Source organism: Melopsittacus undulatus, chromosome 1 (genome assembly GCF_012275295.1).
Source record: "Melopsittacus undulatus isolate bMelUnd1 chromosome 1, bMelUnd1.mat.Z, whole genome shotgun sequence".
In the NCBI taxonomy this organism is placed as follows: Eukaryota; Metazoa; Chordata; class Aves; order Psittaciformes; family Psittaculidae; genus Melopsittacus; species Melopsittacus undulatus.
In genome coordinates this window covers 126,581,919-126,605,138 of record NC_047527.1, presented here as the reverse complement: position 1 = coordinate 126,605,138, position 23,220 = coordinate 126,581,919, and the positions used below count along the sequence as shown (strand labels likewise).

The 23,220-nt window shown below is 38.2% G+C and overlaps 1 protein-coding gene across 3 annotated transcripts in view; it reads left to right on the top strand.

Moving 5' to 3' along the window:
- Positions 1-7,925, top strand: part of ETV1 (ETS variant transcription factor 1) — a 65,351-nt gene extending 57,426 nt beyond the window's left edge. For all 3 annotated transcript variants that reach the window (XM_034067125.1, XM_034067121.1, XM_034067118.1), the window contains 2 exons: positions 2,450-2,551; positions 5,078-7,925. In XM_034067125.1, coding sequence (XP_033923016.1) covers positions 2,450-2,551; positions 5,078-5,299 — 324 coding nt within the window. In that variant the 3' untranslated portion in view covers positions 5,300-7,925. The remainder of the gene's footprint in view (positions 1-2,449; positions 2,552-5,077) is intronic.
- Positions 7,926-23,220: the final 15,295 nt, after the last annotated feature.

Sequence of the window (23,220 nt, the reverse complement as noted above, 5' to 3'; positions counted from 1 at the left end):
GACTGCAGACTTAGCATCCTCCATGGTCTTTTTAGTTGTGTGACCAGGCCCAGAACAAAATGAAATCTTTGGAAAGGCTTTTGTGTGCGCTCGATGAATGAAGCATCTAATTTTACCTGCTTCTCAGTATTTTTTACCATTTTTTTTTGTCTGTTAACGTATGTTCAAAGTTTTTCAAGACTGAAGAATTTCATTGAAAAATGGTTTCCAGCAGATGGTGCAAAAACTTTATAGATTTTATTAGCTCAGGAATGGAAAGTACCAAAACAAACCCCTACGGTTTCCTTATTGTGTAATTCCCTGAAGAGCTGGGTATTCTGATTTAAATTAACCAGATTATCTGCTTGTTTGACTTTGTAGCAGTTGCTTTGTGTTTCTGAGCAGCACTGCATCCAAGATCTGGAGGAGGCAGGCTACTTGAAACTTGCCTCACTTCTGTATGTTCTCAGAGAGTACAAAGGGACCTAAGTTGTTTTCGTATGAATGTCATGGATCTGACAGCAACTGTCAATTAAAATAAGAATAGCCAGCAGGAAGTTGCTCACTTCTGTTGGTTGCCAGGTGTAAATTGAAGGGAAGTCAAAGAGCTTGTTGGTTCAGCTGTGGCAGGTTAGGATGTTAATGACATGACCTTTCCATCCCATCCCTTTCTGGAGGTTTGTGTCTTTGTAGAAAGGCTGACAACAAAAATGAATGTATATCATCTCCTTGAGCACCATAGCTCATTCAGAAAGTAGGTAACTGCAGACTGTGAAGCTAGAAATTAGGTGTAGGTCCATTTATGCTGCTTTGTCACAGGGACAGCAACCTTCAGCAGGAAGGTGGGATGGAAGGCTAGAAACCTGAAGGCCTTCCACATTTATGAAGTCTTACTCTGTGCCATTCAGGGATAGGAAGATTTGCTTACCGAGACTGTTTCTGGACCTGCTTGCTTATTTAGGGATGTCAAAATACCACACAATATTGCATATTCTAAACCATTATTTTGTTGTTAGTTGTCTTCACTGTGTATTGATTTGTCATGCAAGCCTGTTTTGTTATGGACTTTTAGGACTCTGATTAATACAGAAAGAAACCTTGGTAGGATAAACAAAGAGTGATGTAGGCATATGTTATAAAGATGAATAGGCAAATCAAGGTTATGTATCTAGGCCAAACCTACAGCTGTAATAAATTGACAGGATTTGAGGTATGTTTCAATACAGCTATAGCATAGCTGGAGTTAGCAGGGCCTTAATAATGTACATAAGCCTGAAAAGCTGCACCACTGAAAGGAAGTAATGCTTTCAAAAGAAATTTTAAACATTATTATCCAGACGGAGATCAAAGTCATGGATTTTGCTGTTGTTATTTATTCCCCTTCAATTCTCAGTGCTGCATGTTGTCTGTGGTTTGCATCAAAGGGCTCCAGACACCTGTGGGAAGGTTTTGTAGAGCACTATGTAGAGAAGCTGCTTGGCTATTCTCTCCTTTTTCCAGAGCTGTATGCATATGCACATCAAACATTTTTATGAAATGTGCTTTAAAGAGTTCATCAGCTCTGACTTCTTTTTCCCTCTGGTGACGTGATAGTAATTTGTACAGCCGATAACTGAAATGTCACCAACAGCCGATTCTAGTTTCAGGTGGGGAATAAGCAGTTAAGCTCTTTAAACCAAAGATCTCTTTGTCTGAAACTACCTTTGGTGAGAAAACAGGAAGTGTAAAGGCAAGTAGAAATCATAAGTCATATTGTTCTCTATGGAGTGGCTTCAGGAATTGCTTGCAGCTCCCTTATTATTCTAATTTTTTAAGGGAAATTATACAACTGCAACTATGAAGTTTCTGTCCCATTTTTCTTACTACCATATAGTTCTTCCGAGTGATTACCCCACCTCCTGTGGTAAATCACTTTCTTTGCCAAAGTAATATTTAAAACTGTGAGTTGGCGTTAGACTTGCATCTCCTATTAGTCTCACTATTGCTGTCATTCCAAGTACAGTCTGTATTAGTTCATGTGTGTATGCATGTGTGTTTCGTGTAACTTGGTCTTCTGACAGCAAGGAAATTGCAGAAATAGTAAAATTGTCCACAGTATCAACCTAAAGAACAAATTGCATCTTTTATGAAAGTTTTCTGGTGGAACTTGGTAAATATTTTGTCTATAATCTCTTTATATGGCTTTATTTTCTCATTGGTTTTCTCTATTAAAACACAAGCACAACATCCACACCCCCAATCCTCTACCATATTTGCAAATAAGTCTGCTTCAAGTTTAAGGGATGACTCTGTGTCCAGTTAAAAAGCATAGTAGTACATGGGAAATTCAGGTCATGGCAACTTTTTCTCTTGTGTTTATTCCTTGCACCTGCAGGGTTCCCCTTCTTCTATCCCCAAATAAAGTATCTGATTATAAGATCTGCTTGTTAAATTCATTTAATGAATCGATGCTAATCCATTTTTGTGGCAGGTTGCACGTCGCTGGGGGATTCAGAAAAATAGGCCAGCTATGAACTATGATAAACTTAGCCGATCACTTCGCTATTATTATGAAAAGGGAATCATGCAAAAGGTGGGTAGCTAATTTGTATTAAATTTCACCAGTGTTGCATGTTAATCCACAGCTCAGCTTATTAGGAGTACTTGTAACTGCTTTGCTTATGCAGGTTTTCCATCTGTTTAGGCAAACACTGAGTTTTTTTTACTTACCAGGTCCAGGATATGCATCAAGATTTTTTTTTCTATATAAAAAATGTCTGTGGTTTTAGTTCACACAATGTACGAAATGATTATAGGGAAAGAGGTGATATTCAGAAATATCCAAAAGAGCTTCCTGACACCTGGGAAAGTGAAAGAGTAGAGTATGGTATGAATAATCTTTTGCAGATCTAAATTAGCTGCCCAGCACTTGGGTACTTTGGTAAATGCAAGATAGGGGAGAAAAATGATACCTATTAACATACCAAATACTTTAATATTTTACCAATTTTGTTGTAATAATACAATTTTTAAGTGGAATTTAATATTTTATAATAGGCTGAACTATGAGAAATATTTAACAATAATTTATATATAACAGTCTGGTCTTGCTGACAGTATTCAACCCATCCTTCTACTGTGGCTTGCTGATTTACATGTATGTTTTTAAATCTTGCTGTGTAGTACTATGTAGATTGAGAAATCAATAGGAGAGACCTCTCTGCTGCATCTACAAAACTGGCAGGTGTGATCAAAGATCATAATGAACACCTTGTGCTTGATCCTTATCTTTTCATATTAGTTTTGTGACCCATGATGAGTAACATGTATGAACTTGCCATTTGCCCTGAATGGAAACAATGGTCTCTGCTCAAGTTATTGGGTAATTTTTCCTGTAGGTTTTGTGAAGTCTTCATTTAGAATTGCCTGTTACAATTTTTTTTGCTTTGATTATGGAGTCGTAGTGCTCTCCTTTTTCACTATCCAGGAGTCAACTTAAACAACAGTCTGGCCTGGTATTGATTTATGGTACTTCAGTTGCACAGCCCCCCCGTCCATTTTTATGTGTCACATAACTGCATTGAGTCTCTGTAAAGTCAACTGGAGACTGGGTCTGGTCAGGAGAAGCAGAAATGCTTGATTTTGCTGGGCAGTGTTGAGGCAGAGGGCTTCCTCATAGCACATTACGGCTCAGCTGCATAGACAGTTGTGTGGGCACAGTTCAAAGGTAGCATAGAGGCAAGAATAAGTAGCAGAGTGAAACAAGTTGAAAAATGTGGGGATGGGAATACCATAAGGCTGACAATGCTTCCCAACCCACGCATTCATTCCATATGGAAAGTTTACAAATTCTTCTGACACCTAGCTTACTACTTCTTAAACTACTTTACTATCTACATGAATGTATTAACCACACATTTTAAAAGGTAGTTTGGATGCTTATTTTTCTAACATAGCAATGCTTGAGGTTTGCCCTGGGGTCACCCTGTCTGGCCAATTAGTGTATGTTAGAAAGTAATGATGGTTGTAGATTCACAGTGGGTTTCTTTACTGCAAGGTTTATATGCGCATATTTCCCCTTTTAAATTTAGAAGTGACAACAGATAATGCAAATGACCAGTTTCTGAATACAGCCATCAGTTTGTCAAGCTTGCTGACATGCCTTTGTTAAAAAAATTCTACTGCAGATAAAGCCGCTACTAAAACTCTACATTATTTGCAGCCTAAATTGCTGAAAATTTGAGGAGGGTCTTCAGACTGTTTTGCACCAATAAGAATAGATTTAAGTTTGCAGCAAGCATTTCTGCCATGTTCATTCACTCACTTCCAATGTTGTCCTAGCTAGAATTGTAAGAAGCAGACAATATAACCTTTTTTTTAAAATAATCTTGATAAACCATGAGCATGCAAGTTTAGTTTTTGTTTGGGTTTTTTGTTTTGGTTTGGTTTTTTGATAAGACCTGTATTGTTTTTATCATGGTTTAGCTTTCAGGAAGATGCAGCACAGACATTTGGTGCTATTTCTGAATAAGGGGAAACTGTAGGATCCTTGGGCAAATTGTGCCTCTGTAAGCAAATCCAAATGTCCCAGCTTTGCATGAGCAATTGCTAAGTACATATTAGCCTACGTATTTGCTTACACTGTCCCTGTACAATCAGCATGCACTATAACTTAAGTGCTTTTATACGTAAGTATGAATCAATCTATGTAAAGTGAAATTCAGATCTCTATCATGCAATGTGATTCCTTTTTCCACTTTGCACACAGCGTGTTGGACTTAGTCATTTTATTTTGCCACTATAGTGACAATTTGTTTACATTTTCCAGTAAGAACAGTTCCATTTGTGGTTAAGTATAGGAAATGACTGCAAACAAGTGTTTGGAAGTAGAATATCTAGTCCATCTTGCAACAGGATATCACGTGTGGCAAAATCAAGAGCACTCTGCACAGTCTGCTTCTGCAGATCCCTGTTGTCTTACTAGGTCATTGCCTTACCAGTTCTGCCCTTGCCTTATTAATTGCATAATGAAGGTGGGTTCTTCACAACACTGTTGAACTTGGAGTTGTAAAACCACAAGGTCTTACGCTGAAGTTTTTTGTCCCTTCTTTTGACTCAGGTGGCTGGAGAAAGATACGTCTACAAGTTTGTTTGCGATCCGGAAGCGCTTTTCTCCATGGCTTTTCCAGACAACCAGCGCCCCTTACTGAAGACTGACATGGAGCGCCACATCAATGAGGAGGACACTGTGCCTCTCTCCCACTTTGATGAGAGCATGGTCTACATGCAGGACGGTGGCTGCTGCAACACCCACCCCTATAACGAAGGCTATGTCTATTAACAGCAATGACAGTGAAGGGGATGTTTCCCCCCTCCCTTAGGCTTCTCCTCTTTCACAAGACCCAGAGGAAAGCTAAATCGACTTCAGTTTGTTTTTTAAATAGTACACTAAAAGGGGCTTTTCCTGTTGCATTACTCCTATGGTCTGCCATGGACAGCGCACTTTATTTGAAAGGGGAGGGTTGGAACCTAAATGTTATACTATGTAACAGGAGGAAAAGGGTGGGTTTGCTTTTTACTTAAGTTTGGGAAGGGAACATACAAGTTTTAAGTACAAAAAAGCTATATCATGTCTGTTTTGTTTCATATCAGCATAAGATATTGTACATTTTCTCTCTGGGTATCTGTAGTACAGTTAATTCTCATTGTGCAAAATAACCACTTGATGATGATATCAGCACAGCATGCCTAGGGCATTTGTTTCTTGCCATTCTTAATTGTCTTTCTGCAGTTATAAAAGAGAAGCAAAGCATATACCACAGCATTTAATTTAGAAGCTTGCAGTGGCAGACCTTGCACCTTGCCTCTGAAAACAACATCTATCTCAAGAGTTTCCCCCCCCCTTTTTTGTTGTTATTTTTTCTTTTTTTTTTTTAATGGACTCCTGGAAAAGTTGTATGACCCCAAACAATTCTTATTTAATGACCAAGTGACCGTAAGTACAGTGATCAAGCAGCAAAATCTCTGACTTCAGACTTGAAGCTGCATGCCATATATGGTGCCATGTTGCTATGCATATGGACTATGCTATGTCTTAGACCTTTCAAGATCTATTTGAGGGTAATAATTACATGTGGTAGGCTTTCTGATGATCATGTCAGCATTAAATACAGGATCATGATTGGGAGGGAGAAACATTTTCTATCCTTCCATTTCCTTTGGTACATAAATAAGTTATTTAATCAATAGGAATTAACTGTACTAAGTCACATATCTAATTATGCTGTTTAGACACAGCAAGCACTCCTTGAGAAAAATATCCAATACACTAAATAGGTACTTTAGTAATTTTTAGACATGGTACCCATTAATATGCATTTAAACCTTTTACTGCTGTGTTATGTTGATAACATATATAAATACTAGATAATGCTAATGCTTCTGCTGCTGTCTTTTTCTGTAATATTCTCTTTGATGCTGAATTTACTATGACCATTTATAAGCAATGCTGTAACTACAGGTAGCATTTCAGGACAAAATAGATGACTTGAACCATTTATTGCTTAGAAAATAGCTTACGCCATAGCTGTGCTATAAGCAGCTTTTATGCGCATCCACAAATGACTAGTAAGCTTCAGCTTGCTAAGGAAAGCTCTGCAGAACCTTTTGTAATTTTCAGTGGAACGGAGGCTTAGATGAACTGTCAAACAATACCATGAAGTCACTGTATGACGTTGTAGTGCTGGCACTGATGTTACTGATCAACTTCTTTTGGACACTAAACGTAAATGTGATCAGATATGCTCAGAAGACAATTTAAATTTTGAAGTTGGGTTTTTTTTCTTTTTTTTTTTTTCAAATTGTTTTACTTTTTTTGAGCTGGTAATCTTGTTCACAAGCCACACGTACTATTATATATGTAGAATGAAAAGGAAAAAAAAAAGCCCTGACAAAAACCTGAAAGTTTTAACTATTTATGAGCACCTTTTCTGAAATATAATATTTCCTAGTTTGAAGGGAGGGAGAGGGGGTAAGATCTTGATTTCTTTTTTTGCTTGGTGAAATTTAAATAGGTGTTCATTTTCTAATATTCCCAAGAAGCTGGAGGAAAATGAATGCATAGCCATAAAACAATGAGAATAATTTACATTATGATGGATAGATTTCAAAGACAGTCCTAGGTGGTGGGTTAATTTTCCATCCTCTGTCAGTTAAGACACCAGTTAAGCTATGAATATTTTAATATGCAGTTAATTAAAATTGAAGAAGTAATGGTCACTAGAAACCACAGGTGCATAAAAAACATTTGGGCAGGTATTTAATTTACTCAGATCCATAAGACAACATATTTTATGGGAGTGTATATATGCCTTAATATGTCACCTAATTCCGTCATCCGTAAGTCTCAGTGGCACTTAAATTTTCAGTGATTAACCCAGAATCAGAAATCTGAAATTGCAGAATTAGAAAAAAGGGAAGGGAAAAGGTTGAGTAAGATTGTTTAAAATGATGTGGTTTCCATTGAAATAAGGTTCAAATGAAACACGCTTTGATGAAAAGTCCTTGGATTGGTTTTGGTTCTTTAATGTCAGTATGGAGCGCCTCTTGCCTGTGGCAGGATGTGGGTATTTGGGAAAGGGGTTGGATAAAAAAGGAAAAAAAAAAAGAAAAAAAAGAAAAAAATGAAAAAAAATGCATCAAATGTGTAATATTTAAGAAGAAATATATATATATCTGTATATGGTAGTGACTCACTGAACAAAGCAAGCAATCAGACCAACATTACATGATCTCTCAGCAGAAGATACAAAAGTCTTTCAATGAACTGATTAACCCTTTTTAAAATGTACCTAAGAGGTTTATTTAAAGTCTGTTTTTATTCCACTTTTTTGTTTGTTTGGGGTTTTTTGTTTTGTTTGTTTGGGGTTTTCAGGTAGAATAATAAATCTGGCAGCTGATTTCTGCAAGATTGTTGTGTATTGGATTCCTGACCATTTGGACTGGAGAGGCCCCTGCAGTAAAGTTTTACTTTTGCAAGAGGAGATGATGGTTTGTTCCCAGTGTCTAGAATGGCTTCCTGCAAAATGGTACCTGCCCCAAAAAAAAGAGAAGTGAGGAGTATGTACAATTCATGTGCATGTATATATAAATTATAACCAGGAATTAGATTGCCAAAGGATTGTATTTGACTGACAAAAGGGAGGAGGATGGTCTATGTAAATTTAGAGAAAGATTGATTTGGACTCAGACCACTTACACATTTTCACAGGGCATTTTAATATCCTACTGAATTTGAATGTGGGGTGTTTGGGGCTGGGGTGTGGATGCTGGATTTTCTTTTGGTTCATTGGATTTTTTTTTGTTTTTGGATTTGTTTTCAAGCTGTGCTACAAGTGAAGGGAAAATGCAGCCTTCACCTCTGTTTTTAGGAGGAGCTGTAATGGAGTTGGCTTGTGTGTGTTTGCATATGTGTCTTTCTGCTGGTCAGAGCAGTAAGCAACCCAGGTTAGTACCACTGTGAAGCAAATCCAGGAGGCATCATAAAAGACCTATGCACTGTGGTACGGCTACGGGTGCTCACGTTTCTTCTGCTGACAGTCCAGTTGCACCAGTAGCTGAATGGAAGTGAAATTAGATAAGGACTTGGCAGATCCCCTCAGAATCCATTTGAGAGAGTTAAGATTAAAGGTTTTGGGCAACGCACAAATTTTGCTTTAGGGATATGAGTTTCATGACAAGAGAGCCGTAAGCCTTTTCTCTCCAAGGTCACACCAGTCTAACCTTCCCACATGCCAACTACATCTTAGCATTGTATTCGCTGAAAGTGTGAATTTCATATGCTTGTCAGACCAAATCTGCCTGCTGTGGTAACTAGGGAAAACTGGGATGCTGCAACATTAAAGATTGTTTTCTTCAGTAATTCCCTGCAGAGAGCCCTTTGCTCAGAATCTTTTTGTCTTTGGGATTCTCTGATACCTGGGACTATTCCCCAGGGATTAGCGCTTAGCATTTTATTGCCCTCCCTGGTTTTGGCTATAAATCCATTTTCACAGAGACAGCATCATCTAGTATATATTTCTGCCTTGTTCACATTTTTTATTGGGTTATTTTTTGTTGGGTTTTGTTTGTTGGTTTTGGGGTTTTTTTTTGTTTGTTTGTTTGTTTGTTTGTTTTGGGGGGAAGGGATGTTTTAAATAGCAGGAGAGAGACCAATGTGTGCAAAAGGTGAGGAAATCTTTGAATTGTTAATGGCTGTACTTTCCCTTTGAAGGGTGTTATCTTCAGTTCATGTACTACAGGTAACAGCACCCATGAGCAGCCCTACTCAGTGTTGACATTAATAACACTGAGGACTTCTACAAATAATCTCTGTCAAAGATGTTTTGGGAGTCTAAATTAATATGGTATCTTACATTCTAAGAATCATCATTCTGGAGTACCCCACTTGGATCTAGTTTTAAGGGCCTAGGAGATCAATTCTTCCATTCTCTTACTGGCTTTTGGGGGTTTTGGTTGTGTGTGTGTTTTTTTTGTATTTTTTTAATCGGAAGCTACTCTGCTTGGAAAGGAAGTAGCAGGTTCCTGTGCCTCAGAAACTCCACTTTAAAGTCCCCTGTTTTGCTAAGATTCTAAGCTGAGAACTAGAGCATCTGTAATGTTACTGAGCCCTGCCCTCCTTGTTGTCTTAGAGAACAGGGAGCTACAGTCTTCTGCTGCTTCCACTACAGGAGTGGTAATCTCTGGTAGAGCAGCAGGATTCCCAGAGCAGGGCCATGAAGATGATCAGAGGGCTGGAGCACCTCTCCTATGAAGACAGGCTGAGAGAACTGGGGTTGTTCAGTCTGGAGAAGACTCCAGGAGACCCTAGAGCAGCTTTTCGGTGATTAAAAGGAGCCTGCAAGAAGGCTGGAGAGGGGCTTTTTACAAGGGTATGGGACAGGACAAGAGGGAATGGCTTTAAACTGAAAGAGGGTAGATTTAGATTAGACATTACAAAAAAAATCTCACTACAAGGGTGGTGAACTGTGAGCCTATGGCACACATTGCCCAGAGGAGCTGTGGCTGCCCCATCCCTGGCAGTGTTCAAGGCCAGGTTGGACAGGGCTTTGGGCAACCTGGTCTAATGGAAGGAGTCCATGCACATGGCAGGGGGGTAGAATTAGATGAGCTTTAAGGTCCCTTCAACACAAAACATTTTGTGATTGTATGATTTTAGAACTACGAGATTTCTCAAAGGATGCCTGTCATATCTTTAAGAATCACAAATGCATTAGCAAAGTGCTGTACCTTACTGCCCAGCTTTCATAACTGCGTAGGCAGGTGAAGTTGACTTCATCTTTTACTTCAAGAGGTTGAAATATTGGTTTCCCCCCTGAAATACCAATATAATTTCTGTGGGAAGGAAATATCTGTGCCATCTTCTTATGTAATGATGTGAAAATGCCTATGAAGAGTCTCACTGACATTTTCCCAAAGAACTATTTTTGAGTGAAAATGACACAGCAAACGTCACCAAAAGAAGGGATAAATAAACTCCTAGAAGGTATCCATACATCATGTTCTCCAAAACTGTAGTGTTATTTACCCTGAAAACATATCTGGACTTCAATACTGCTGCAGTATTCTCCTTAATACATACTTTCATTGGACTGACCTCAAATATACACAACATACCCTTAAGTTCTGTCTTTTTTTAAATGAGCTTCCTGCTGTCAATAGAGGCTACATGAAGGTACCCCTGAGGCAGGATCACAGCCAAGCATCTGGGTCTGGGAAGCCATGGGTCTGGGAAGCCATAGGTCTGTGTCTTTGGTCTTGCAAAAAGCTCATGTCGGTGGACCCATGTCCACACTTTTTATTTGCATGGTAGAAAGGTAATTACACCTTTGTAATTTTTTGTTTTGAACTTTGTTAGTTTCTGAGTAACAGTTATCTGTTTTGATTTAAAAGAAGTACCTCTATGTACTCCAGGTAACAGGTTAGATACCTGAGCTCCAAAGTAGCATTTTTACTGCATAATCCACAGTGCAGGCTATGGCAGTTCCTTGCTGTTACCCTAAAAAGAGTAGAAGAGATTTCACTGTTTTCTTTCCCCCTCCCCTCTGTAATAGGACCCAGCTGATCTATCTGGAGATAGCTTAAACCAGTTCTTCACTCACCCACAATATTTTAGTGAGCAGTGTTCTTGTTTGTTAGTACAGTGACACTTTATAGAAGCTTAGGTATAGAGAGCTGAGTGTTATAGATGTACTGCAAAGGGCTCTCTATGGTGGCTTTCAGCAAAAGCTTTGCATGGGGAGTGGCATATGGCTACACGACCTAAATAGAGGCAGAAGGAGGTGTTTTTGCAGAGGTGCCAGCTCTGCAGATCTTGAGACGTTTGCTGAAATACGCAGTTAAGGCTGCTGCCTGGCCGGCTGGGATGAACCTGCCCTGGAAGACCTGGCGAGGAGCTCTGTGTGCACATAGAAAGCCAGAGAGCGTTATCCCAGCATGCCTGGGTGAGGCACAGAGATGGGAAAAAGTCTGTCAGGGCAATCTGGTCCTACCAGCTAGCTAATCCAGAACTGATTAGTACAGGAAGGAGGAGGTTATATGACTGATATAATAAATCAGATAATTGTTTGAAAGACATGCTGCAGGAGAATCATAAGAAATGATGGAAAGTAATAAACTCGGTAAATAACAGTAATTTTTGTGAGATCCCAGTGCTTCTGGGAGTGCTCCAGGAAAAGGAAGAGAAAAAGTAAAATGCAGAAAGGGACAATAATATTAGATGACAACAGGAGTCGTAGCATGAACTGCATTAGGAGACTTGGAAGATTGCAGTGTTTTAGATAATGAAGGGACTAAGATAAGCACAGAGTCAGTAAACGGAGATAAGAACAGGAGAGAGGAGGTAATTGGAGGCAATGCTCTTTGTGGTCAGTGGGCCAAATGTGTTAGGCTAACAGAGCCACACAAGGGCTATGTTTGGCCCTGGTAGTACATCCCCAAGGACAGGGATATCAGAGCTGACTTCGGAGTGATTTTGATAATTTAGTAAAACCATCTGCACAGTGTTTGGTGACTGTTAACAGAGCAAATAAGATAGTGGAATATGCAGAGAGTGTTCTGGGCTATAAATGCAGTGACTTTATTGTCCCACTATATTAAAAAAACCAAAACCAAACAACAAAACACATGCATATGAACAAAAAGAAAGAATACCGTACAGGATAATGGATCAGCTTGTGAGTTGGTGTAAATCAGCTTCGTTTCCTTGAAGTCAGCTAAGTAGCTTTATGCTAATAGAGTCTGTGGCCTGTATTTAGTAATGTGTATGCCTGTCTAGTGTGGTATATGCACAGGACACTCTTTTTACTTGTTACATTATTAAGAAAGCTATACAAGTGATCAAGACCTGGCCCATAGCATGAGACTAATAATAAAGGATAAAATTAAACAAAAATATGTCTTCTGAATTCTACTGATGCAGACAACTCATTCAATTCTTATATAAAGTTCTCTGCTGAAGCTCTATATGCCCCTTTAATCCTCACACTGATCATTTGTGACCAATGCTGGTAGACTGTAGCCCTGCTACAGACTGGAGTCCCTGCTGCAAGTGGTTCAGCACTCGTCTGTGCAAAGGTGGCTGGGATTTGTGGGGTCAGGCTGCCTTCCCAGCTGTTCACGAAGATCTTGTGGACATTTCCAAGTCTTAAGCGTTGCACTAAGCTTCAAGACATTCTAGTGACTAGCAAATTTCAGCTACATTGCAGATTTAGCCCCAAAGGCTAGTCTTGCAAAGTAATTTCAGCCACTGCTCTGCTCCATACTACAAGCTGCAAGAATTCAGGATATCTAAGGGCCTCCACAGAATCTTTCAAAAGCATTGGTCTGCTGAACCAGGGCTTCTGTGCTTCCTGTGGGAATGAACTGTGGGAGAGACAAAATGGGTGAAAACCTAGATCTGCGTCTACAGAGAAATAAAGTGAAGAACATCTCTGTATTACCATTTTAGAGTTTCAGTGTGACACTGCAGGAGGGAGTTCATAAGAGTTGAGGCAGTCAAATGTTTCCTTGGAGCCCAGAATAGATGCCTACACCCAAAAAAGGACCAATAGCTTTATGCAGTGCATGCATGTGCCTACTCAGCATTCAAGCTGTCATGATTTTTTTTCTTTTTTTTGCATGTTTAATTTTCCCTAATACGTAGGGGAATATTCTGCCCAGTAACAAGTTATCTTTTAAACATTCTAATGCTCTGCTTCACTGTACAGAAAGTTTCTTTGTGATTCTAACCTTAATGGCTGAAGAAGCAATGCCACATAAGGAAAGGTCAGTTCCTGAAACTTTGCAATCTATTAAACTGAGTAGTTTCTATGACCATAATCTAGCCTTGTGTAAGTGATGTTAGCTTGGCTGTGGCAAAACCAGTCTTTGAATCTTCGTTTAACTTAATACTTTATACCAGCTAAATGCCAGGAGACCAGCTCTACATGCCATGTAACATTCTCTTGCCCCTTTGACAACTTGATCCCCATATCTAAAGTTATGTGAGACCTAGAAAGATAATGAGAGATGTCATAATAACAAGCAAGGCTTACAAATGGCAGTATTAACAGAAACTTGAAAGGATTCAGCTTGGGACATATAGTGGAGAAGGAATAAAACCAAGGTCTGTAACATCATGAATTGTTCTAAGAATTAAAATAAGGAATACAAATCTACTGAGTCTCATAAGAGGAATTTATTGGAGGGCAATAGGAAAAAAAAGGCAGTTGAGGCATTTAGAAAACCTTAAGGAAGTAGTTCATCACATAGCATAATGATTCATTTGTGAAATGTATTGATGTAAGCTATTTTGGGCGGCACAAGTCTTAAACAAATTAAGAAAAATTGCTCAGAAAAATCCATGAAATAAATGTCCAACAATCATTCTTGACTAGGACGATGAAATTGAACTCTCCAAATCAGGAAGTCCCTAATGCAGAGAATGTCAGACCTTCGGAGAACATGTCAGAGTCACCCTCTTCCCATATGCTCTAAGTACTGATGCTGGTCTATCCTAGGATGGATGGATGGACCTTTGGCTACAGGTGATTTGGGTATCTCCTGGAAGTCAGTATGATTTGAAATAAAGGCACAAAGTTCTGGTGGCACAATGTAGTGTTCTGTATCCTGCATTTTGTTTGGTTCCTGTGATTGAACTAAAAAGAATGTAACACAACTGGCTTAAGAAGTTTGTGAGATTTTACACTAAATCTGTACATTTGAACCTGGAATCCTTTGCCTGTAGAATTTGTTTTCCTTGGTAACAAACATACCCTTTACAAAGAGCTATTGTCATCTTGTGTGTGATTGTTAAGCTGCTGACATTGGGGTCGGAGTTATTTATAAAGGGAGAAGAGTATCATTGCTGTATTTGTGTTTAGCTCGGGACTACATGTCTGTCAGAAAAGAAGAAACAAAAAAACCCACCAAGAGCAAAATTTGACCCATTAGTAATACTCATTTTATACCCCTGCCACTTAACGCCTAACGTCTCGTCACATGTTCTGTGTGGCGTTTTTTGCATATAGTAAGCTAAGCTTAGTTACACGTAGGGTTGAAGCAGGACTCAGGAGTTATAACCCCTCAGAATAGAGAGAATAAAACCCCACACTAATGAATGTCTTTCCCTTCTCATATTGCCTCTAACTCTATCAATAATGTATTCAATAATGCTCTAAGTTCCATCCTCAACAGATAACATTAAGCAGTACATATCCTAATTTCATCAGACTTGGGCTCTTCCTTAAAACCTTAGGTGACTTCATGCATTTATATCAGTTGTATCAACAGACCAGTGCATCTGACTTTCTGAAAGCAGGTGCACACAGAGATTTGTCATAGCAAGATGCTTTGGGTTTTGATAGCATGGTTATGACAAACACAGACAGCAAGAGAGCCAAGTCATGTGAAATGATAGAAAAAAGCTCCGGAAATCATGTGTATGTCATGTCTTCATTTAGTAATATTTTTGGAAGACAAAAGCAAGTTTATTTGGCTGATCTGTGTTTTGGGACGACCCTGTGCATAAGTGTAATGGGAAGTCAGTATTTTTGAAAACTTCAAGAAGATCTAGCCAGAGAAGCATAACCTGCTGACTCACTGTCTTAAAATGGTATCAGTCTAAAATATCACTGTAAGAGTGAGATGAATTCTCATACAAGTCCTAAAAGACAGCAGTTCCATGCATTAGGAGGACAGTGTGTCACGTATGGCTGTATCCAGTTGGGAAGAACAGAGAAAGAATCCTGAGACCATTAAGCATAAGAAGATTGTAGCTCTCAGTCTTTCTGCAAATTGGCAACTGCAAGCTGTAAATTGTAACTCATGAGAAGTAAAAATTAGCTTGCGATAGCTTGCTATTAATTCTGGGACATCAGATGAGTTCAGTATCTGTTGGACTGTATACCCAAGATGTCCTTTCTATCTGGAGACATAACGCCAGATAGAAAGAATTTTTGTGCTACATGGAGTGGTTTCAAATTTGCGAAGATCTATCTAGAATGTTCAATGAGATGTGTTAAAGAAAATGTCATCATATTAAAAAACACACCTCTATAATGATAAGACAGAGCAATTAGGATTGGTACATAGACATCAACATTATTGATAAACCCCCTCCAAATCTGGAGGGGCTTATATACCTAGCAAAAAGGACACCAAGAAAAACAAGCCAGTCTAATATCTCAGGTTTTTGATGTTTATGGTGTAATGGGTAGCTTCCTTTTTTGCCTAAAGAAAAGCAAAAGTTCCCCTTAAAAATTCAATACCTATAAAGCTTTCTAATCTTTTTCTTTAGTGTCTTTATTGAAAGATGAAATTCAGATTTAAAGCTGAACCTGTAACCCACTCTTTAGTGAATGCAGTTGTTGCTATGCCATAATTATAGAATACATCACGAAGCAGCATGGTATAATGTTTTTATTGACACGGATGTGAAAGAGATGTATTGCCATGCCCAAGCAGCTTGTTATTTCTATGCTGTTTATTTGTGAAGGCAGAAGTACATTTTACAGCTCCTCCCCCCAAAATAGAAAAGTCTTTTATAGCAGCATTCCCAAGAACCTTTTATTTTTTTCTGAGCCTCTTATGCTAAGGAGAAAAAAAAAAAAAGAGAGAAAAGAAACCTGTTCTTTGAATGTTTAGGAATTTTTGAATAATGGTTTCATCATTTGTCTGCCAACGAAGTTATGAATTTAATGACTGTGGTGGAAAGTCACAAGTCCTGACAAAGGATTTGACAGTGAGATCAAGGTAAAGTGTCTTAAAGAAGTGGCACAGATGTGTTTGTTAATGTTTATGTACTCATACTCAAAAGTGTTTCTTGCAAGAAAAGTTATCAACAATTTGAGACATTTAAAAGAAAGAAGATGATGCTTCTTGTCTTGTCTAAGCTTCTACTAGAAGCTGAGTTAAAGTGGTAGAATCTGTCTTAAGCTGTTTTCTTGCTGTATTCTGCTGAAATGACAAAAACTGCCTTGGATACATCTTGTAATGGGTTCCTTTGGGCCCAAGTTCTCTGAGGAAGTGTAGGGCTCACTGGCAGTAGATTTGTCCAAACCTTTTGCTGTTTTGATGTGGCTGTAGAAATGGAAATAAAGGCAACAGGGAGGAAGAAACCTTCCACTTGCAACAAGTGGGGCTTCTGAGATTTTATTATGTTGTACTTCCCTCATCTATTTTCTTTGGAAAGGCTGAGAAATAGCCAACTGATGTTATAAATTTATCATGCTAAGGCTACAGGAGACTCTGAAAATGCCTAAAGAATATAGGCTTTGAGCACTTAGGATCTTATTGTCCCTATCTGAAAATCTCAAGGTGTAAAAACTTACTAAGATCATAGAATCATAGAATAGTTAGGGTGGGAAAGGACCTTAAGATCATCTAGTTCCAACCCCCCTGCCATGGGCATGGACACCTCACACTAAACCATATCACCCAAGGCTTCATCCAAATGTTAGTTACCACATTCTGAATGGTTTTCTAGATGTAGAAAATCTGTCTACAAGGATGATTTGGGCTTTAACCAAATTATTCTATTTTGATATTCAATATGTTGTGGTTTTGGAAAGAGACTTCAGATTTTGTGGGAAAAGGAGGGAAACTTTATCAGCAAAGAAAAGGAAGGGAAAGGAAAGAGAAAGGGAAGGATTAAGTTTTCCAGGGTGCTGGAATGTAAGGTTGTCCAATGGAGAAAGAAAATGAAAGTTAAAAATGCATGGATAATTACAGTTGACATATAGATTTCTGATTTACTACATGGATACTATTCATGTACGTAGACTCTATAGGCACTTTATATAATAGCCATGTAATTAATGTATACATTATTAATATACAACTGCTTTTATTAAGAGATGTCATTAATGATCCTGCCGTCCTGAAGCTGTAAGATACAACTCAGTGTGATCTCCATAAGACATTTGTTCCAGTCTGTCAGAACTAGACAAAAAAGCTGGAGTAAATTCTTCCCAGTGCATTAGATCTACTAATAAAACTGTATGAAAGCAACCAGTCTCATAGTCCTGGAAAGGGGACACAGAGGCCAATTTTTGGTGAGACAGGAAGATACAGAAATGGATCAATGAGGACTTAAAATATACTGACAACAGTCAGATCTCTAGGAACAGACTAGAGGAAGAACTGTACCAACATATAAAATATCCAAAGTAAAAAATAGAAAACTTTCAATTTCTCCTCTATCCAGTTTCAAAATGGGTGTGGAAATTAGAAAAGGGCTAAGAATCGGTTCTGAGAGGGTGACACCAAGCTGTGTGGTTCCGTTGATACGCTGGAGGGAAGGAATGCCATCCAGAGGGACCTTGACACGCTTGTGAGGTGGGCTGATGCCAACCTCATGAAGTTTAACCATATTCCTAAGCAGTTAGGATTTTCCTAACTCCATGGTGTACCATTTTCCCCCTCACAATATTATGAGATAAGAAAGTGTATTTCCTGCTTTATAGGTACCTACTGAGATATGGGTGAGGAATGGTCAAACAAGGATTCATTTGATCTAAAGCCGATCCAGCTGCACACAGCTCATCCAGAGGCTGTGCACTGGATGCATTTTCCTACTTATTCACAGTCTCTAAGGGATTCTTCTGATGGGGGGCTATATGACCCTCATAAGGAGCAGCACATTCAGGCAAAGCTCCTGCACTGAATACCAGCCCCACCTCGGTTGTCTGCTGTGGAATATAGCAGCCCTGCAGAAGTGGATTCCCAGACCGCAGTTTTTTCCTAGAGTGGAGGTCAAGATAGCTGTCAGGAGTTAGTGGGAAGGGGGAAATACAGGTCCTGTGGAAAGGTCAGCAGTGTGTTTTGGCTGAGCAGCAGTTTTATGCCACTCTGTGATGCAAGGAGTTTTGGGTGCCAAGTACTCCACTCTCATGTTTTGGTCCTACTCCAGTTTGAAATTCCTGAAAATGTCTTGGCATTGGACATACGGGCTGATCCCTGATTTCCGCAGGAGTGCTGTCAGGAGGGGCATCTTGTGCAAAACAGGACCTAAAATGGCAGTTCCACCCTATTGAAAAGGATAGAATCAAATCAATGATTTTGAAGGATTTGTAGTCGCTCAGAAAATATCAAGCAGAGTGCTCGTGAATCAGACATACCCTGTGTTTGCTAGGAAATTGTTCTGTCCTCATACGATTCTACTTACCTCTAGGCTATCTTGTAGAGTGAAAGGAATGATGGAGCAGTACTGAATAAGTAACATTTGTACTACCATTCCCTGCCTCGCAAACCAGGATCTGTCACATTTGCATTGATTTTATTCGTAAAGGATATTCATAAAGGAAGTTTGGTTTTCACTCTTAATAAATTAATTTAGTAGTTAATAAAACACGAGTTGAAGATCTATTGTGTAATGCATCCAAATCACAATGACCTTTCTTTGAACATGAACTGTCAGAACCATGAGCATGGCTCACATGAGACCTCCAAATTTGTTTGCTTTTGCACCTAATGCCAGAACTTAGACTCTGTTCTCCTATGGCTGAAAGGTTAATGTATTAATTTACAGTGTTGTGCAGCTGCCTATTTGGTTGAATTTTCTTCTCACAGAAGTTTAATTTCCATAAAAGGGATTTTGATTTGACTGGGCTTGTTTGGACAAATTTTATGGGATTTGGTTTTAGTCATTGTGTTTGATATCTTGTTGCATAAAGAAATACAGCAGAAGCACAGAGGATACTATTTAATTATTCACTAAATGAGCCTATCAAGAGTCTTTTTGTATTAAATGTGTGCAGGTATATTGACCTGAACTAGTGGAGTATCCTTCCTTGTTTAACTCTTAGCAACATTATGTTAACCCGAAGTTCTTTATCACTCTGGTCTTTGTGGTGCTTATTCTCAAAGGATACATAGCAGGAGATAAAATTAGTTGAAGTGGATAATAGACAGTAGGAACAAAATTGTTCCATGTATCAGGGGGTCATAGTTATCTGGGGAAAATATCTGATTACTAGAGAGTCACTGCAGAAAATTTCCAAAGTCATATGTTAAAAGTGTGGTGACAGGCACAAAATCCCAAGAAAACAAAACAAAATTAAAGTAGTTGATAGATATGCACTTGATCAAAGCATACAGCTCTTGAAGAAGTTAGTTTCTAATGGTTGGTTTGTAATTATAGGTAATAACATCGTTTAATGACAGAAAAAAGGTAAAAGAACCTCTTTATTGTAGTTATTCAGGTTCCTTTGGTGTTCTGGGCTCTCTAGCATACAAGAATCAAAAAGTAGAACAAAAGTTTCTATCAAGAACCTGTAATATAACTATAGTAGAGGAAAGAAAAGTCTCAAAGCAATAAACAAACTCATCTTTAACTCTCTACTGGATGAAATCCAAGTTGGATTCAGTCCTCTACAACCCAGCTGAACTTTAAGGCATCTGCAGGGGGGTAACTGATGGCAACATTTGCCCCTAGAACTCATTTAAAAATATATCTTCATTTGGCAGAATCCAGTGGAGATGAAAGGCAGTAGCACTTTGTGAGCTTTACTGAGCAAAAAGGTTTAAAGCAGCTGACAAGCCTCATAAGATATTGTTGTACCAGTTCGTATTGATTGTGCTGGAGGGCACCTCCTTGTGGAAGAGGATTGATTTTTGTGTGTTTTCACAAAGAGATTTTAATAGTCTTTGTACTTGCTGTCATGTCACAAAGACCCACAAGCAAGACATGTCTGATACCACAACTTTAAATGATCAGCCCTTCAGCCTTCAATAAGCATCAATTAATACTGTATAAAAACATCTCCAATGTGGTTACACTGAAAACCAATTTTTATAAGTTATAAGGTCAAATTCTGCACTCATGCAATAGCAAAGCAATCAGTGCCATCCAGAAATTAAATTAGCTCAGCCTTAGAGAGAGATTAAGAGAAAGAGTACTGTTTCTGATTCTTTGTTAAGAAGGTCAAATTCTTTCTTAAACTCATGAAAATGTGAAAGCTGTTAATTGCAATCATTTGAGTAATTGGATAGCAAATCATTCCTAGAGCTTTTTCTTTTGTTTCTTTACTCAGAAATATCATGTCTCTATCATTTACTGAGGTAAAAATTTACAGAGAAGAAATTACTAGCTAGCTAACATTTTCAAATTTAGGCAGAAAAAGCACTGAAAGAGAGTTTTCATGCCTTATATATGTAGGCATGGTCAAATGTCTATAATGTTCCTAAAAGTTTATCATAGATCAGTGGTACTACTATCAATAACAACTGTTGTTCTCCATATAGAAAAGTCCTGTAGAATTTAGCAGGGTTTCTACTAACTTCAATGTAATATAAAAAAGGTTTGAATGTAATGGAACAAGAAATATTATTTATAGATTTCAAACCCCCAATGTTTTCAATAGTAGAATAACTATGGTAATTCTCAAAGCATATGTCATAAAATTCCTGTTTAGTTCTATTGGGCTTTCCCATAAGATGAGGAAATCCTTTGTTTTTAAGTCCATGTCCAGCCTACCATCAGGCTGCAGTGAAACACCTGTTTTAGCAGAACTGAGGCACTGGATGTCATAGACACCCCAAAGAGTAAGTGGAGCATTTGTGGTTTCTTATGGTTGAAGTGGGTGAGGTGCCCCCCAGTAGTAACTACTGGAATTTCTTGGCTGATGCAGGTGCCATCATTCGATCATGAATGTACTCATGGTGCATGCCATGAAGTGCTGAGCTCTGTATCCCAGCTATGTGCCAGTACAGAAATCATATTCTCTTCTATTTCCTCCTGTAGTTGTAATTCTCACTTTCTTACTCCATGTATCTTATTATAAGTCTGGAACAGAAACAGGTTTTGCCACTGAGCCAACAAATAATGCAATTCTTCTATCTATTCTTCTATCCTATCTCCTACGATTTGGCTTTCAGAAGCAGCATTGACAATGCACATGCCCAGAGTCAGACTGGAAAAATATTTTCTGCTGCTTTGTTTTTTGTTTTGTCTTAGCAGTGCTCACAAAAGCCTTTTGAATCTTCTGGAGTGTTGTATATGTAAGTTGCAGCCATTATAATGTAAATTACAGATTAACATGGAGGTAAATAAAATTAATAGAAGTGCTTCTTCTGACGTCCATAGTAGGTTCATCTGAGTTAATAAGATTTCTTAAGTAAAAGCTTTTACTGTATATCTATGCAATATTTTTTGAAGTGGGATCTGGAATCTGTTTTTCACTGCTGCTGCACTAAAAATAGCAGTGATGTAATGCACTTTTCAAATACTGAGCTTTACCATGGAACCTACGGTTGTAGCTTCTAAGTTTTTCTAGTTTGTAACTTTTATTTGTTGCTTTCTCTGCATATTCACACAAGGAAAGCTCAATTGCTTTATCACTGGGAAAAGTAATGAGTAAAGAAATGAGAAGATGGAAAATGTTGGATGGTTCTTCAGAAACAAAGATGGCTTCTGTTCAGTGTAAGTCAAATAAACCTGCACTTAGTTTCTTGTTTGTAGGCAAGATTGAAGATGAGAGGGTGAACAGAAAAAGAAGTGTCTTATTTCTAATGAAACACAAATCTGGGATATTTCAAGAGAGATCATAATCTGGTCATTATCAACGCCATCAAGACTATTTTTTCCCCCAGAACAAATATGCAAACAAAGACTGCTTCTTTGTATAATACTGATCAAAAAAGTAGAAAAAAGAGAGAAAAATGTGGAATACAGACAAAGAGAGAATGAGTAACATGACTTTGTGAATCAGCGAGTGTTGGCAGTGCTCCTTAAACTCTTAACCAGCTGGAAAAAGTTGGCTCTGACTGTAAACTTGAATACAGAATATTCAGCAGGATAGCAGAATAAAAAAGCAAATATATTAACTATTTTTTTGAAGATGAAAATAAATTACAAGATTAGCTAATATACATGCAAAAGTATTTATATCCTATATGTTGTACATTCAATGTTTTTCATCTTGTATGTGGGGAACAACCACTATCTCCTCCAAGCATGTAAATCTTGATTTCTGATGTAAGATGATGATAGGGATTCCATTATAGTGCAGTTTTCATCTATCCTTCAACAGCTTTTTTGGGAAATGGAAGGAGAACATATTGCCTCAGTTAATTTTAAAAGCCTGTGCTGTTGTTTTGTGTGTGTATATATATGTATATGGCACAAACCAAGAAGTTTTTAAAAGGAAGATGCAACGTGAGAACAATGCTGACATTCTGGGATGTAAGCAGTCAGATCCATAGCATTTTATCTAACTAAAATAGTGGATCTTAAAAGCCAGATAAAGATTTCAGGGATCAACTGCATAATTCTGCCACTCAAGGAGTACAGAAGCATGATCACAGAAGCTTTATAAATATCATTAATTAGAGACAGGAAAATATTGCACATGCTTTATCTCACCCAGCTCTGCTATGTGACTGTTTCATACAATATGCATTCCACTGTTTTAAAAATATCACTATTTGACTTCCAGCTCTGCTTTTAAAACCAACGTTTAAAACCAACTGAGAAAATATTCCCATACAAATATGAAATTTTATTCTTAGAAGTAATGCAAAATAGGTAATGAGGGCTAGGTAGAGTTGTCATGGTTGTACAGCTGATTGATAGTTCGTAGAATTTAACAGCTACTATTGCATGTCTGAGATAGATGTCAAATCTTCTCTTATGAAATCATCAGACATTTCATGTGATCTTGTACAGAATCAAAGATATCCCTAGTGATGTCTTTCTAGTCCCTCTGCCCCATTAGAGATACGGCT